The sequence below is a fragment of the Tribolium castaneum genome, chromosome 2 (genome assembly GCF_031307605.1).
Source record: "Tribolium castaneum strain GA2 chromosome 2, icTriCast1.1, whole genome shotgun sequence".
NCBI classification, from domain to species: Eukaryota; Metazoa; Arthropoda; class Insecta; order Coleoptera; family Tenebrionidae; genus Tribolium; species Tribolium castaneum.
The window spans coordinates 18,661,366-18,680,594 of NC_087395.1; the positions used below are offsets into that span (position 1 = coordinate 18,661,366).

Genomic DNA, 19,229 nt, shown 5'->3' on the forward strand with positions numbered 1-19,229 from the left:
GCAAAGCGATTAGCTCTTTTGGAAGAAAATGTCGATCCCCATGCAAACCACACTTTTTGCCGTTTTTTTTTATAAATCTCTCATATAAAACAAATATTTTAGATTCTTCAATAGTAGAAATGTAGTGTTTGAGGTGAAAATATTCCTAAATTATATCTAATTCTGACAATGAATTATGAGATTTACCTGTGAGGTTGTTAATGGTTTTTAAACATAATATAATATTTATAAAAATAATATTTTATAGGTTATAATATCTTACTATAGCTACTACCTAATTGTTTATTAATTTCAATTAATTATTGAGATGGACAAGAACACAAAATAATGAAGAAAGAACATTTGAATAAGATACTTTCTTCTTCGGTCACTTTTCCAAATTTTATTTAATTCATTTTTTTGCGTAAAACGCAACCGGGATTCCAGTGCACTATTAGGTAAACAAAAATAAAAATTATTTCTTGGTTTGCCGTACGGCGTATATTCCAGTGTTTTAACCACAATTAAGTGGGCAAAAAACTGCGTCGGGTTAACCAGTTTTTTGCGGGATATTTATTTTCCACGATCTTTCGACTTTTTGTTGCCAGATTTCGCCGATTTTTAATAATAACAACGTGTTTATCTATAATATTTTTATGAACAAAATTTACAAATTCACCATGAAATTAGAAAAAAATAATACATGTCATTTACAAATCTTAGTAGTAAGTACATACCTCTAGTACTCATTAAATCATAAATCATTATTGTTGCGAGAAAGGTTGAAACGTTGAGCATTTTCATTAAACTAATTGGAAAATACGCACGCCGAACACCACCAGGTTAATATTCTGGTTAAAATTTAACTGCAGTTTGTATGATATCCAAAATATCAATCTTGTACCGAAATACTGGGCGTAAGGGAAATATAAAATCATCAAGTTATCGTTTTCAGTAAAGTACTTTATTTTATGATGACTAGGTAAAGTACCCGAATTTTAGATACTTTTTAAAACATCTATAAAAATATACAATTAATCGAAATTAATCACAATTTTTGTACTCTCATATTATGTAATATATAAACTATTGCTTTAAAAAACGGATAGACAATACACACAGGAAATATAAACGTATTATAAACGTAAACCCTGTAAATTTTTACATAAAAAAATGGTAGCCTAATTTGGATAGGGTAATACCTACCTACCTGAAATTAGGGGAACGTAGTTAATTTTTGTAAGTTATTTAGTAAACTATTTAGATAAGAATCACAAACATATGTTTTTTTTGTCGTAATTTACAGTCTATGTAAGATCACTTTCAAAAAACATTAATTCCGAATACTAGGTACTACCTCAAACTGGGTCTACATTTTGGTGTCTAAAATTATGAGCGGTTTGATCTTTAGCTTTAAATGACTTTTATATAAAAATTATGAATAGAAAAATAACTTCTTTTGTAGGAACACGGTTATATGCTACCTTTACCTAGTAAAGTTTTAAAAAAATGAATAGAGTTAAAAAACACCACGTAAAAAATTCACTAGCCGAACGAAAGCAGAGCCACAAATTATGCAGTATCATTACCTAATATACAACCAAATAGGCACTGTGGTAGAGGAAAAATTCTCTATACCTATGTTATAACTGCGATAGTTACGTACAAGTATACAGATGTCCGAAAATAGGATAACCTATCCGAAATTAGGGTACTTTACAGGGGAGAAACAAGGAATGCCATTTTTTTCAAGAATTTTAACTAATAAAAGGTCCTCTTGAAGAATAAGTTGAGAAAACTAATATTGACCGCTAAATCCATTCAAGGGAAAAAAGGATCCAATCAGTTATTATTAAATAACAAATTTCTCGTTTTTGAACTTTTTTCTTCACCTATACATTATGCTGTCTTTAAAAACCTTGCATAACACTGCTAAACATTTATTAAACCAATAATATTTCCTCAAAACTAAAACTATAGGTTGCTAAATAGGTGCAATTTAAAGCTAAAATAAAAAACTAATAGGTACCTAATAGCAATAAACTAATGTGTCATTCCTTGTACTTTTCAGTCTTCACATACATTTTTCACAATCACAGTAGCTACCTAGCATTTATAAAAAAAGACCATTTTTGACTACCTTTGAAAAAGTTACCTGTACCTATCTAATAATAAAATAATATAATAATTCTGAATTGAAAGTACCTAAAATATTTTTTTTATGTTAATAAGTATTCCCTATTGTGCGTAACTTATATTTTGTTTTTTTTTATTTCATTAATTTTGTATGTAAATAAAAATAAAAAAATGTTTTCAACAATTACGAGTTGAGGTGCAGAGGTATATGATCACTACAGAAACATAAACTTTACTGCCAGTTAATAGTGATGATAATAATTTTATAATGTATTAAGAGACATCTCTATTTATTTTTGCGAATGTATTTATTTAAATTTAATTAAACATCAATCAAATTTTTAATAAACTAATTCGATTTTGTTAATTGAATAAATCGTGTGTTTGTGTTTGTGTTTTTCGCGCATTTTGACCGATGCCCTTGAGTGATATTATTTATTGTTTTCCCTCGTCGACATTATCGCCAAATCTTTCGCCATCTAGTTCGATTTCCCGTGACATTTGTGCCAAAAGTGGCAATTCCCGTTGATCCCTATATAAGGCCTGAATCCGTCAAAAGGTCATTCGTCGATTGAATAGTAAAAATGATAATAACGCAACAAATAATAAATTTCCACACCGAAACCGCACTCCCCCCCTTCGCGTCACCGTCTTACTCACTCATTTTGGTCGATTTCTAAACAAGAACCAATAAAAAACCGCCCGGTACCTTCACCGTGTGATTCATGCTCGAATGGCCCATGCACGAAGGCCGCCGAACTATTCATCTATTTGGGAACCAGTTTTAGATGTGTGGGCCAATAGACGACGTACGACTCCATCCCACCACCAGCCCAAAATTCGGCAACTCACACCCATTGGTTCGAAATGTTAAATTGGTCGGCTTAGATGGCCTTGAGTTAGAACAAAATGACGACGCGCGTAGACAAAATGGACGGATATTTCAAAATACTTTCATCGCCAAGGAATTTTATCGACGTAATTGGACGCCGGTGTTTGATGTTCGACCGAATTTGTGTTTGGCTGAATCACACTTAATTATTCGTATGCTGTGACCTTCGAAATTATGAATTTCTGATAACTAGCCGCTTCGAGGAAGTCATTTTTGATACCATTTGCCACACCACAACGCTACGCGCAAACAAGCTCCGATTTCTACCTAAATAAAAATATAAAAAATGCTCTAAACAAGAAAAAATAATGTTTTTCTATCAAAAAAGAATATTTTTGCTTACAGGTTCGTATTCTAAAGTTTATAAAAGCGTTGGGACTGGTCAACTGAACAAAGTAATTCTGTAACGCCGTATTATTATGACTTTATGACCCAAGGCTTTAATAAATTTTAAAATCTTAACGTGTAATAGCAAGATAATACTCCTTTGATAAAAAACTATAATTTTTTCTTTTTTAGTGCATTTTTTGAATTAAAGCTTTAAAAAACATTTTTTTAGTATATATTTTTTGTTTTTTGCTTTTAATTCTTTACTTATTGTAATCTTTTTTAACTCCATTATTTTGCTGATTTGTGCACTTGTTTAGCGGTATCTGGTAGAAAACGTAGAAAAAAATGTGTCTGTCATACAAGATAAATGAATTTAAAAATATAGCGACTTTTCTTTGTAACAAAACGTAATGAAAATGACTAAGTATTAATAGGTATATAACCTAAGCATTGTCACGCCGATTACGTAAGTGTGCAAAATTTCAGTTGATTCGGACAACAGGGACTCTTTCAAATTTGGCTCGGAAAATATGAAACAGACAGACACACAACAAAGCAAGTTAGATAAAAGCGTTTAATATAAATTGGTCTTTTCAATAATATTAAAAAAAATGTTGCCAATTTTTCGCTTGCGCGTAGCGTTTTGATTCACCAAAATTTGCTGATAGTCAACAATTCGTGCCGAGACTCCTGCGATCGAGATTAGCACACAAATCGACCCCAAACTGCGATTAGCTCGAATTTCGTTAAAAATCAAACCTGATAGTTTAAGGTTACTTTATTAAGTGTGTTGCAACAATTTAAATATAACTAGAGGTATTTAAATAAAATTTACATCGATTGAATAATATTCAACTTTTCAATGCTAATAAAGACACTTACATGCAATCTAGGCTTTAATTAAACTAAGTTTGACCATGAACATTATTCTAATTTCGGAAAATGTCCGTTAACTTTGAACTTTTATCAATTGGGTAAATTCGCTTTGTGTCGCTAGACTGAGACAACAATCTTATCTAATCGTCACCTTGATTTTTGACTTTCCATTTGCACCTACAATTAAGTGACGATTTGTGATAAAGCGCCCCAAATCCGGGTCACTATGGCGAGTTAGCCGATTTTTTGAGATAAAAATTCGCTATAATTTTGACTCACTTGCGGTTTTGACCATAATTAGCTGGCAATAAGTATGAATAATAAAACGGAGGCGATTAGAATTTTCGCGTCGGAAGTGCGTTTTTCTGCCATTTCCTAATAAATTCAGTCGTGCCAACTGCACCGGTCTAATTAGAGAGCACGGGGCCACCTGTCCCTCGATCGGGGCGGTGTGGTAATTACGGCGTTAGAAATACCGAGTCATTAATTCTGTCCGTGACTGTACAGATCTTGGAAGGTTCGCCTCGAACATCTTGCAGATTCACTCTCTTCGCACACACAACACACAGAGATAAATAAAATCGAAATGTGCCGCTCTTGCGAGATGCGGGACCGCATTCGCGCATATGCAGTAACTGACCTACCCGACAGTCGGTTGAGTGCACACACACAGTCGAGGCGGTCTGCCCTTAGCCCTAATCCGGGCCATAAGGGCTTACAGGAAAGTAGGTTCATAGCGAGATTTCTGTTTTTTGTGTTTGGATTATCAGTGCGAATTTTTGATTGATCTGTGCTGCTGACCAGTGATAACGGCCGGTTCTCGTTGTTGTGATATTTAATTGCTGGCTGTAATGAAATATGTGCATGAGGAGCATTTTGGTTAGTTGTTTTTTTGATTTTTTTGGCTTGTTGTTGACCGCGCCTCCCACCGCTTGTTTGTAAATAATTGACTCTGTTTGTACGTGCTGTTAACCCTTGATTTATTTTTGAGCGCGTAAACACGACAATTAAACCGAAATTTTTTCACCTTGACGGAAAGAAATCGCCTCGATGCAATCGTGTGCCAATTTATTCCTCTATTCATTTTTAGTGCGTTTTCTCTAATTACAAACCAATTTCGACACGAGTAAAAAGTTTGAATGAATTAATTCCTATTTTGACATAATAACCTCGTTACAAACTCGCTTTTTCATCTCACGAAAAGCACACAGTTTTGCGCATTTTGATTGTCGCGTTCGACATGCTTATTTTGAAATTTTCTGTAATATCAAATTCTTGTTGCTCGGTACTTTCGATGTTCGGATTTGAAAATTCGATTAACGTTTTCTTTTGTCGTGGTTGCGAAAACGACGGGGTTAACCTAGATTTAGTTTGTGTAAGTTGGTAATGACGCTTCCGCTCTGCCAGAAATGACAGCGATTTCATTTACACCACGAGGATAAGAAATTCATTAAATATTGATCAAGCACCCAAACACACTGACCTCAGCAATTTCATCTGATAATAACCGCTCGAGACGCTCCCGATAACGAATGACGACAATCAACACTAAATCCACAATCACAATCCAGATCAAAACAATCAAAATCATTTTTTCTCTACAGCCGACGATAAAGTGTGCTTTGCTCTACTCAAAATAACACTTGATCTATTATTATATAGGGTACAGATAATTTTTTTATTTTTTCTTTGTTTGTATTGATCCACAATCACAATCCAGATCAAAACAATCAAAATCATTTTTTCTGTACAGCCGACGATAAAGTGTTCTTTGCTCTACTCAAAATAACACTTGATCTATTGTTATATAGGGTACAGATAATTTTTTTATTTTTTCTTTGTTTGTATTGATCCACAATCACAATCCAGATCAAAACAATCAAAATCATTTTTTCTCTACAGCCGACGATAAAGTGTGCTTTGCTCAACTCAAAATAACACTTGATCTATTATTATATAGGGTTCAGATAATTTTTTTATTTTTTCTTTGTTCGTATTGATCCACAATCACAATCCAGATCGAAACAATCAAAATCATTTTTTCTCTACAGCCGACGATAAAGTGTGCTTTGCTCAACTCAAAATAACACTTGATCTATTATTATATAGGGTTCAGATAATTTTTTTATTTTTTCTTTGTTTGTATTGATCCACAATCACAATCCAGATCAAAACAATCGAAAATCATTTTTTCTCAACAGCCGACGATAAAGTGTGCTTTGCTCTACTCAAAATAACACTTGATCTAGTATTACATCGGGTACAGATATTTTTTTTATTTTTTCTGTGTAGGTATTGTAAATTAATTAAATAAATAGGTATAAAGTTTAAATAATATCATTTGACAGCGTGTTTACTCACTCGCGGAAACTGGCGCTCGTTACAGTTAAACAGCGCTTTTTTGAAAATGAGCGAGGGGTCGCCATTTTACGGCGCTGATTGTAGTCCAATTGGATAATTTGGGACTGAAGGTCCGGCGCAGGAAGATCGCAGGAGCCTTGACGGTGCAATTTTGGTGTCGTCTCAAGGCCCCCGGGTGCTGTGTAATTGGCGTTGGGGGGCGATTGAAAAGTCCCCGTTTGGATTAAAAATAAAACCGCATTATGGGCCATTAACCGCCCCCGAGCCGCCTATTATTTTCGCAAAGTATTCAATCAACCGCACAAAGAAAGCCACATTAGTATAGTTTTGCGGGCGATTTCATCGGCCATATGTTGGTCCGCGTTACGCAACAATTTGGGGGCGGCACGTCCATGCAAATGACCGCCAATTACACCCCGATTACGTAACAAAAAGCCGTTTGATCGGCCCGAAAAGCGACGGAAAAAATGTTTTGCATTGCACATATCCGGTCTATATTTAAAGTGTCCCCTGGACATGTTTATTGCAATAATACGTCTCGGTTTTAAATTAGCATGTGTTTAGACGAAACGTCGAAATGTTATCTGCAATTCAGATATGTCACCGTGTGCCTAACCTACCTGAAACATTTTCTATTATGGGAGTAATCGGAGATAAGGCAGATTAAATCAACAGCGTCAAGATCCATACATAAACATTGATACACGGGACAGAGGATTTTTTATTAATGCCCATGGCTTTGTTTTCGCTATTTTCAGAGACGACGTAAACAATATCGTCGCTGTAGAGGTAGGTCGTTTTTGTTTTTGATTGAGAATTGACGATTTTAGCGAATTTATTTGAATGGATTAACCTTGGCCGGAGATTCGCATCGCGGTATAAGCAGATAATTGCATGCCCAAATAATCTTAAACTTGCTAAACATTTTAGCCATTTCATCGAGTGCATCGTTTCGGCACCAGTATTTTTGTACATAGTAGGCATAGAGTAGTTAGATTGGATTGAACAAAAGTTGTCGTAGGTCGTCTATATTTGAAATTATAAATTTTTTATTATTATTGACCCTGACTGTAATAAAACTACCCAATAGTAGGTAGTAGGTATAGTACGTAGGCATACGAATTAGTAATGTATTTTGTAAAGTTTCGAATTTCAGATTAATTTCACAATGTAGGTAATAACAGGTAATAATTTATGTCACTTAGTTCGTGAGACAGCACTTAAATTATCACTGAGGGAATTAAAGAGCCTTAACAGCCAGCCTTTTTTTAATGTCCACATTTTGACAGTTTTGACAGTTTATTTGTCAATAATAATTAATAAGCTTAAATCGTTGAACATTCTTAGTATTTTTTACAGTAAAGTATCGTAGGTATGTATAGTTTAGATGCGGCCATAACCTGTCGTCGGACCTCAAAAAATAACTTCCTCGTCTGTTATGGCCTTCTTAACAGCTCTGAATACGTAAAATACTATAGAAATATATCTAAGAGTTTAAATTATCATGTCCAGTGCTCACTACGTGTCTAAGAAAGGACAAGCTGCCACCAAACTGTATTCGTTATCCATGTAACAATAATTCTCTTGTGATTAACATTAAACCGTAAAAATGTTTACAAACATATTAAGCATTTCTGATATTTATAAACAATAGTTAAATAATAAGTTATGAGTTTTTATCTACACCTTCTCCAATTATATTTCAAAAAGTATACCTACCTATCAATTGTAGTCATTGTACAGTCACAATCATAAAGAATGACACCCCTATAAATCCGGCCAGCTTAGTAGGTACTTCAAAATAATCAGTTGTGTTTCAGAAAATATCAAATGTATTTCAGAAAGAGTCATTTGTAAATACAATAAATATTTTCTGAAATAATTATCTTAAATACCCCTGCATTTGAGATTTTCTGAAATTATTCTGAACTAAAATTGGAATATGTGGAGTTGTTTTAAATAATAATTACGTACAACGTGCCCATTTTAAAAATATGCTTAATTATAATTTTCATTAAACTTCGTATATTTTTCCCACAGTAGGTTTACAAAATAATTTTTGCTGCCAAGGTTACGTTAGAAGGAGGGTAGTATTTGCCAAAGAGATGAAAATTAAATTGAAAAAAATCGGTCCATAAAAACAAAATACCTGTTATTCCAAATTTATTTGTATACCTACTTCTTTTACTTGCTTGTACTTAGTTGATTTTGATGGATTTTGTTTTTTTACGAAATGCAAGATACGATATTGCTTTTGGTGCAATTTTTAGAGCAGAATTTTAATAGAAAATTATTACATTAGTAAAAAACGGTCAATCTACAGTCTCTTTTTTATCTAGAAAATCGTAGTTTAGGTTCAATGGAAAGGTTCAAAATGTCCATTTTTTGCCAGACTGTACAAACTTGTAAAGTTCGAAAAATGATCAAAATTTGTTTGGCGCTTAATCCGACCTGATCTGACAAATAAATTTTCTATGTTCTAATAATTATTATTATCTACGTATTAATTATTTTGTAAAACTTTATTGTTATTACAAAAGCTCTTTCTTTCTTGTGCCTTTGATAAAACAGCGTGTTCATTGAGTTGAGTTACAAATAAAAATGTTCATTTCATTTAGTTTTTCTTTACCTAATTCTTAACAAACTGAGTCTGCTCTTCATCATCAATTTTCAAACAGTGCAGTTTTGCAAATAATTTTTACGTTTGAATAAGGTACAAAATATCTTTAGATGAAATAGATAACGCTATTCAGCCAATCCTCAATCAAATTAACCGACGCACCTGCTCCCATTCCCGAAGTCTGTAAAATTATAAAAAAAATCATAGTTCATTATTTCAGTCTCATTGCGAGTCTTGTTTTCTACGTTGATGTATTGCTTTGTTATTCATTCAATATTTCAAAAGATTACGGACAATTAAGCTGATTTGACGAATTAATTATTATTGTAGAGTCGTTAAAGTCGCCGGGATATATTTTTTAATCTTTAGTTTACTATTCTATATTTATTTTTACCGTTCTCTAGGTAATTGCGTGGGAGTGTATTACTATGATATTTTCTCATAATATTTTAAGATTGCGATAATTACCTACGATCTGTGAGACTACAAAAAATTTGTGCATACCCATGGCAAGAATGTGTTTTTCATGCGTCAATAAGTACAACAAACAAGCAAATTTTATTAATTCGGAATATTTCAGTTAATTAGTAATCAAAGTGTGTTGTTAATTTTGGCATCTCGTTTCGTTGGTCAAGCACGTGTGCAAGTTCTAGAAAACAGTCAACTTGGCCTGAAATGTCCCATACACAGCTGACCTTCTTGCGCCATTCTCTATCTAATCCTAAATTGCATTTAACGGCGAACTTAATCCAAGATTCATTGACAATCGGCCGACATTAAAACATAAAAGCAAAACCGTGTTCGATCCGTTTTACTTAAAAAAAAGCGAGAAAAATATCATTGTCGACCTACTCATTGTAAAATTTATCCTGCAGCCGTTCGAAAATTCATTTTTTCCCGAGAACAGCGCCGGTGTCACCTTCGCCCTCGCGATTACGAATCCGAGCGTTGTTTTTGCGGTGTTTTCCATTAACAATTAATTCGTCTATTAATAAGGTTGTTTGTCGTTTGAACGAAACATTGAGGCATGGCATAAAATTGTTCTTTGTTCGCGACTTTTTTCCTTCTACGGACGGGAGAGAGGGGAAGACCTTGAATGGACTGCTTAGTTTTCTAATGCTGAAACACCATTGATCAGCACAATTCTGCCATTTTTGTGGCGCGGTTTTCGTGCACTAATTTGATGACCGTCCGGCGTTTTTTCTTTGTTCTCTGTTGTCGTAAACTTTTGAAATTACAGTAACTTCCGGACAATCGGATGAATCTTTGATGAGGCAGTCAACCACGTATGCCACGATTATGCTCATATTTTATTGATAGGTGCAATCGGCAAACGTTTAATTATCCCCTTTTCTTTCTCAAAATCAATAAGATGGGACCGAATCGTGCAAGAATCGCTGAAATGGACACGTCGGTGTTACTCTGCAGATGGTTCGTGGTTCCCCTTTCATGCTTCACATATGTTATTATCTCGCTTCCTGTTAATTTCATTGTAAAATTGTTAATTTCATTTGTACGTGAGCGAGTTTTTCCAACAAGGTCGAGAAAACCACCGACGGGGATTCAAGGACTCGCGACGAATCGCAATTTTTTATGACGATCAGGTTGCAAATTTCGTCGACATTTTTATCGCAACTATTTTAAATCTAATTGGAAGGCATTCCGCACAATTTTCTGCAAATTTAACTACCGAATTGTACAGAATAACAATAACTTCGAGCTATAAATTACTAATTATCTTGCAAAACAATCCCACCGAACAATCATTTGCATTTAGTTATAATTAATTATATTGTTATTAGCTTCGCACTTGCGTACTTAGATAAAGTAAATTTAAAATTCATTTTAATAATTTATTATTTGAAAAACGCATATTCAGATTCAAATGAGTAAAACAGTTGTTCTGTGCAAATACTATTCAATTTTTAATAAAAACAACAGATAATATTCATTATACGCATAAACTAGCCAACTAGAATAACATTTTGGAATTTAAATAACTCCCCGCCTTTTCATAATAGTGCTATGGCTGTTGTCTCTCGTAAGTCATAATTTATAACGCTTAACCACATAACAATAATTTCTTGCTGTAAATTGTCGTTTCAAAATTTTCATACGCTTTTGTACTGATTCGAACGGTTTTACTCCTCGTACCCATGCACATTCATTTCTATTTACGATTTGTATTTTTTTCTTTTTTAGTAATCATTCGTTTGTGATGTCTTTAACTACTTTTCTTTTGGACTTTTGTCTTCCATATTAGAAGAAATACGAGGGAAAGGTAATAAAGACTGTCCCGAGTTGTGGATGGTCGGAAAATTGAATACTTCTTATTTTTTTTACATTTGCTATTCGCGAGTGAAAACACCAGTTTATTAACTTTTATTAACTTATCTTATTTTAATAGTTTAACTTAAACTCCATTTTTTTTCAGGCTTCATAAGATTGATTGCCATTTTCCACCTATTCATTTTAAAATCCTAAATGTTCTCTGTTGCTTATTCTATTTTCTGACATTTTTTATAGAGACCCTAATATTTTTTGATAGGACGACATTGTGATGGTATATTTGGTGGATTTTCTTATTTCCTTATAAAATCAACATTAATTTTTTGTTCCAAATTTTAACACGTCTCTTGTGCAATGCCCATTGTGTCTAATAAGATTTCTTAAAAATGGTCAATTTTATTCATAAAAATATTCCCAGCCTAATAATTGTTCCTGTGGTAATGAAACTTTTTGATTGTGATACAGTCTGTGATACCCACATGATAATTAGCCTGTCACTAGTTTTTTTTTCAAATTTTTCTACGTTGATTTTTTTAGTTGCTAAATTATTTTATTTTGCAAACGTATAATTGATAACAATTCTCCCTTGTGGAAGGTCCTGTTATATAATTCTAGAAAAAACGAGAAATACACATACAGGACATCTGGCCGAAATATCCTCAAAATTTGTGAATTCAAACAGGTGGAAAAACTTTCCTCTTTAACTTCTTTCTAAAGTCACGTAACATAAAATGTTCTGTTTCTATACACAAACTATAAAAGAATAAAAGTTGCGCATTTTTTATTCGCCCCAAACAAGTAATTCACTATTCTTACACAACTTCACAATGACATTACCTACATAAATTTTTTTTATGTAATTTCAGTTGTTACTGCTTTTGTGATAATTAGGATAACTCTTCATTTTATATTTAAAAAAAAAATCCTTTTGTTTGTAACTCTTAGGGCTGATTTTACAACCGTCAGATAACATTATCCTGGGGAAGAAAATATGAAAAGTATACAGGGTGCTAAAAAATCGGCGCACCAATTCAAGTAGGTAGTACGTAGTTAAAAAACTCCTAGGACCGGTTTATAGAGGCGTCATTAATTTGATCTGAAATTAAATGCGTGATTAACTGGTCACGTGATCAAATTAAACCAATTTGATTGGTCCATTCGCGTTGTAACTTTTAACAACGAATTAAATTTTAACAAAGCTTTCTATCAACCGGCTCCTAAAGTCATATTTTAAAATATATGGACCTACAAACTTATTTTGTTAACTTCTTAAGTTTTTATTATTTTTTTATGTAGTAATTTCCTAATACAATAACGAATAATAATTTTTAATATTAATATGATATTTTAGAATTTTTTTATTTTAAAAAATTTCAATTAATTACAATTTTTAGATGTGCCAACACTGGGAATTATATCCGAGGAAATAATTTCAAAAATAATTTATTTTTATTGTTGATTAAATTCTATTGCGGTTACGATTGTTAAGAGAACGTTGTCACATATCATTTATTTGAAATTTGTTTTTTATCAATAACTTTAATATACATATTTTTTTTACTATTTTTCACCTTTATATGTGTAAGCATTTCTCTGCCACACTGCCACTGAGTTGGTGCGCCGGTTTTTGAGGACCCGGTATTGTTAGAACAATTATTTAACTATGGTAATTATCACGAATTAACTTATCCGGAGTTTATCTCTTACTCTGTCAAAAGCAATAGAATAATTCATGAGTAAATTTATTGCTTATTAATAATTTAATATTTTTATACTTACGCGCTTATACATTTAAAAACATTTTTACTCTGTGACTGCACTCGATTTTGTAAATTTTCTGTTTGTTTGTAGTCTGTGTTTGCACGCTGTACCTATTGTAAACAAGTTATTTTTTTAGAATTAAGGTAGGTTCAATGTTATGGAGTTTACACTTGCTGCATGTCGTAGTCTTTAATTTTGTGTTAACAGAACAATATAATAATGAAAAGGTAGACACTAGGAAAGACAAGAAAGCCGCAAACGACAGATGTTGAAGATTTCTTATTTTGGACGTAGGTTTACAATACGTTCGTTTGACAAATTTTGTAGCAAAAAGCGTCAAAAGCCGATGTGACGATGACCTCATGTTACAATATGTGGCGATTACGCTGTAATGGATCTAATTGGTGCTTGAACTAATTAAAGCAAACACCACAGATTTAGTAACATTTTCATTTAATTTTTCCACATATATAGGAATGAATATTTGTTCAAAGTGTAAAAATAAAAAATGTATTTATGCATTTGTATATGGTTATTAGAGAGTATCGTTCCGATACTTGTGGTGTTATTGATTTGTTTTTTTGCACCTGTTTTGTCGAAACTACTCCACAGTATATTGAATTTTTGCGATTTAAATTTCGTGGCACTTGAAAGCAAATCGTCCGAACCGCCAATTGATCTGGTCATTTATGGAAATGCAATAAAAAGCAAGATAAAAACAACAAATGCATTTAATCGGGCTTTTTTCTTGCAAAATCAATGCTATTCACCAGTGTAATTTAGCAATCTCGTTAGATATCGCGATCTTGATTTTGCTGATGATGGTAATAGAGCCGACATAGCAACACTATAAGTACAGATGATGATGGAAAAATGCGGACATTTAATCTCATCGAACTGAGTAGGGAAAAAGTGAGTATGTCCGCCATGCAGGCAAGGTTTTGCGAAACATGATTTGTCATGTCCTCGACGCCTTAAAACGCAATAAAGCGTCCCACACGCGAAATCTTCGAAACGGCGTGAGATATTCGAATAATCGTTCGGAAACTTACTTATAAGCGATAGGTTTATTGAACTTCTGCAAAGAAATCTGGTATGAAATGAGTGTCCTTAATTCGCAGTGATTTCGGTTTACAAAGACTGACCCCGAGCCGTGCAGGAAAATGTTTATTAGACACAAACACGTATATCATGTGACGATGTATCGTTTTACATAACGCCAAGCAAATTTGCATAATTTGACGAATTTGCGTACGCCACTGGAGCCGAACCTATCCATCGAATTTTCTCGCTGTTGTTATTTTAAGTGAAAGCGGCTCGAGCGGCGCGAAAAAATCCCCCGGCTTTCGGCAAAATTTCTAAAGCATCGTCACGATCAATTTCTAGTCTGTGCGTTTCTCATCTAAGCAAAAATTTCGACGCCGTTTCAGGGTTGGAACGAATCGCTGAAGAGTTGATGGGTCGGAGGAAATGGAAACTGTACCAAGAGTCCATATCGAGGAGTTATTTGCAACCGTTGAACAACAACGTCAAGACCCAAGATCGCCACGACCAAAAAGACACCGCCACCTCATCGCCGAAAAACGACGCCGACGGCGCCGACGCCGCCACGGAACCCAAGGAAAAAGAAAACGAAAAGAGCTCGCAAGAAGTTGAGGACAGGCTCAAGGACTGGACGCCGCAGACGAAGTGCTACTTCTGCGTCGACGGCAAGCTGGATAGTGAACACACGGCACACGGGGTTCTGGTAAGACCCGATTTTCCGACCGATCGGAGGAAATTCCTGCACGGCCGATGCATGCATTATGCGCCCGAAAAGTCAAAGTTGGCGCTTCCGGATGCACCTTGAATCGATACGGCCGTTCCAGTCCCGTACTCGCGAAACTAGAGCATAGGTGGACACCCCAAGGTCCCATAATTATCGATAAATCACGCTCCAACGACGCAAAAAATTCCAAATACCATACTGTGTCACGTGTGGAGGTGGCTTCGCCGACTTGATCCAATTTGATAGTAGCGCAAATTTTAATTACACGAGCGGCGCTTTTTCCCCGCGAGAAAAAATTCTGGCCAAGGGCATCTCTAATACTCATTATATGGCAATTATTTTGTAAACTATCTAATAGATTTTTATAAATTCTGTAATTAAACGGTGGTGGGAGGGGACAAAAACTGGTTTTTTAATAGCTTTTTTCGAAGGGGGGAAGGACGAAACCTTGCGATAAGTGCACTCGGAATTGAATTAATTTGTTTTCCCGCCAGGAGGGGATTCGATTAGTGTTCGTTCGGACAAGGCGAAGGTGTTGATGAACTGACGCCATTTTACACTTGGCGAATTTGCATATACCCAATACACACAGATAAATGTTTTTCATTCGATTCCATCCCAAAATAACACAAGGAATTAATTACTTTTACACTTTTTCATCACAACATGGCGTTTACCCACTAGCCAGAACTCATAAATTTGTATTTATGGTTATTGCAAAACAATTCTACTCAACGTTTACATTTACTCACTAATAATTAATTATTACTATTTTGTACTTGCATACAAGTAATAATTAATAATCAAGATTAAAGGTAGCGAGCTGCATATAAATTTTATTCTTATAATTATAAAATTACTCCAACATAATCCTATTTGTTATCGGAACTACTTTTTATAGTAATTTATTTACACTGCATTTAATTTAACTAATAAGGGTAATTCAGGGAGAGATGACTCATATTTTTAAAAAATATACAAAAAAAATTCTACTTTGGTTTCACAAAATATTCATTGTGAAAACCAAAGTAGTTTCACAAAGAGAACTTTTGTGTCATCAGTCACCACTGTAATCTAGCGTATGGTCTGTCAACAGCGTCAAGTTATTTATTGATAAAGCCCGAATAATTAACAAAATTAAGAGGAAATAGTTTGATCAGATTTTAAGAAGTTAAACTAAACAAAAACAAACAACAAAAATAGAAAGTAGAAAAAATGGTATATTACACTCGTTAGTTGTGGCACTTCTTCTCTTTCGTCGTGCTCCAAAACCAAAACCATTCGTGCCACAATAGAACGTCTTATAAAACTCGTATAATAATATAATATAATGTATTTTGACACTACACACTACATTTTGTGTCTCAAAATTTCTGTTTTTTTTAATACGCTGTCTTATTTTTCGTTGTATTTGTTTTACATAATTTACTTTTCATTTTTGCTTTTAAAATCTTATGTCCTTCCTTCTCTGGTTATTAAATAAACTGTAGTACATACAGAGGCAAATGGTGGTCCATGTATTCCATATAAAATTGAGTCATCCCCCATTCTTGCGGGAGAAATGGTCCGCTAATTTTTTTGTTTAAAATAAAATAAAAAATGTACCACTCAAAATATAATGAAACAGTTGTATACACGGTGATTCAAAAGTGTCCCCTAATTTCACAGGAGGTGATAAAGGACATCAAACTGGCAAAATATTGTTTGAGCCTTCTTTCGGGAGGTATAGCTGTTCAAAGCTAAATTTTTAAGTTAATTTTTTAGTGCTTTAGATCTTTTTTTACTTTAGTTAGCGAAAACGACAGCTCTTGCAACATTAAACAGAGGCCTGGTGAAAAAATCACCAATTAATTGGTCTTATGATGGACAAAACATTTTAAAAACCTGTAAATTCGACGAAGTATTAAATTCTACGTTATAGGAAACAAAAGAAAAATTGACCGTTGTTAAGGAAAACAAATAAAAAATATATAAAAATTAAGTTGCTTAGAAAAAATCTGACTATTTTTGTGCTTAACTGAACGACCGTCTTTTATCACCATTCGAGAGTTTGTCCGATACTTTTGAATAACCCTGTATAAATAACTGAGAATAATTCAATTTAGGATTTTTTTCAAAGCATGACCTAGCTAACGATAAATTTTAGGCATCATTGAAAACCTATTAGATATAACTTACTTTGTGGTTTCAACCGCTGGGCATGAATAACGGTGTTATTCGTTATTATTTGGATCACCCTGTATAACACCCGAACAATTCTATTTTTTTAACACGTCAACCAAACCCAAGTTTGAGTCACATTAGCGATGAATATGCATTAAATAGAACCTTGTCGAGGAAGACGAAATTCAAATTTTTATTTTATTCAATTCAGCGACCATAAAATTATAACATTTTCCAAGAAAGAGAAAATTATACACCCATTGTGCGTAATTCAATTAAACAATTTTTTTCCGTTAATATTAGTGCTGCAGTTTTAATTTCTCACGACACATTTGAATTGTTTACCTAATAATATGCTATTTCTATCGATTGTTTTATTATGTTTCGAGTTTTTTATTGGTCGGAGAAGAAATAAATCAAAAAATAATTCTGAAATTTCTAACAGTATCAACGATACCGTTAGTACCACTCTATTCTATATTTTGTTAACAGTATTACGAACTGTAATTAGCCGAAGAAGCTTTAAATTCGACCCGACTTTCTCGCATTTATTTCAAGCACTCATTTCAAAAGATTTAATAATAATAATGGTGCTAATTACCAACACCTAAACAATAATTACCCATTTCCCGCAAACAAATTAATCATTCTTGCCAACTGAACCATCAGATTAGATTATTTTTCGAAAAAGCTTGACCTTGCGCAATTACGATTAAAAAAATCCCCACGATCGTGCGAGACAGTATGGGACGATCGATATCGCATTCAGTTGTTGTCCCCCAGGTGATTTGACATTCGTTAACTGGTGATTTTCTTCGTCAGAGTCCCCGCCATTCGGACTCGGATTCGTCTGACAGCCACAGTGACAACGAGGTCCCGCCATCGCTCACTCCCTCCGGGAGCTTGCTCAACAATAACCACCACCGCCACCGGCAGCCGGTGGCACCGGCCAACATGACGACGATCGAGAGCGTCACGTCGATGGCGGCGTTGGCGGCGGCCTTCTCCGGCGGGAACTCGCCGGGAACGACCGCCCCCCACTTGCCCTTCTACGCCCCGAGCATCATCTCCCACAACTGGTATCTCGCCAACGTGGCGAGGTCCTTCCAGGCGGACAGGCTCGGAGACAACCAGGACAAGGCGGCTTCCGGGGAGCAGCCGCTGGATCTCAGCAAGGGGGCGGCGAGCGCCGCCACCGAAGGCAAAACGCCCAACAACAACGTCCGGTTGCCCACCCTCGACACCAAGCACATATTCAAGTGAGTACCATACCAATGAAAAAATCACATTCACAATGATTGGAGGAAATCGGTCTGATATCTATGTACAGACACGATCAAAAAGAATGACACCTCTACCAACCGGGCCAGATAGCAAAAGTCCGACTAATTTTTTAGGTCATAAATTTCAATAAGCAAGTTTATAAACTAGTCAAACATCCACGTTAACCGTATCATATCGAAAAAAATTGTGGCTGCGGTTTTAAAAGGTGTCATTCTTTTTGATGTGACTGTACCAACCTATAGGTACTACAAATTATTTTCAATACGATTTTTTTATTACAATTATTAAAAAGACGCCGGAAAACGTAATAAATGTTGATTTCAAGAATATATGTTATCTGATATAGCATTTGAAGAAAACCTCCCTTGTATGCGTTTACGGTGGGAGCCTAATTGGGAAATTAGGATTGATTCCCGAACTTTTAAAAAAAAATTAATAAAATAAAATAATGATACATTTTACAATTTAACAAAATTGGTAATTAACCAATGCAGATACTGGACGTTGATAAATCAGTAATAACTAATAATTTAAAAATTAATTAATGTTCGCTTGTGATGCCTCAATAATAATTTGAAAAATGTATATTATATGTACTTACATTTCTTCCTTTTGTTGTTGCAAACTTAATTATAAAAAAATTAGGGCGAGGAATTTGCCTCAGGTGATCAATGGAAAAGGGCGCCAAATAAGTAGATAAAAATACCTAATAGTAATTTTAAAACAAACTTTAACAATAATAATAAGTAATTTATGTGCTATTAAATAAA

General features: G+C 34.2%; 1 protein-coding gene across 7 annotated transcripts in view; it reads left to right on the forward strand.

Moving 5' to 3' along the window:
* Eip93F (Ecdysone-induced protein 93F) overlaps positions 1–19,229 on the forward strand; it is a 46,108-nt gene that overhangs the window by 12,326 nt on the left and 14,553 nt on the right. For 3 of the 7 annotated variants that reach the window (XM_015983774.2, XM_015983773.2, XM_064354613.1), the window contains exons 3-4: positions 14,675–14,991; positions 17,998–18,434. In XM_015983774.2, coding sequence (XP_015839260.1) covers positions 14,675–14,991; positions 17,998–18,434 — 754 coding nt within the window. The other 4 variants (XM_015983771.2, XM_015983772.2, XM_015983775.2 and 1 more) reach the window with 3 other exon arrangements.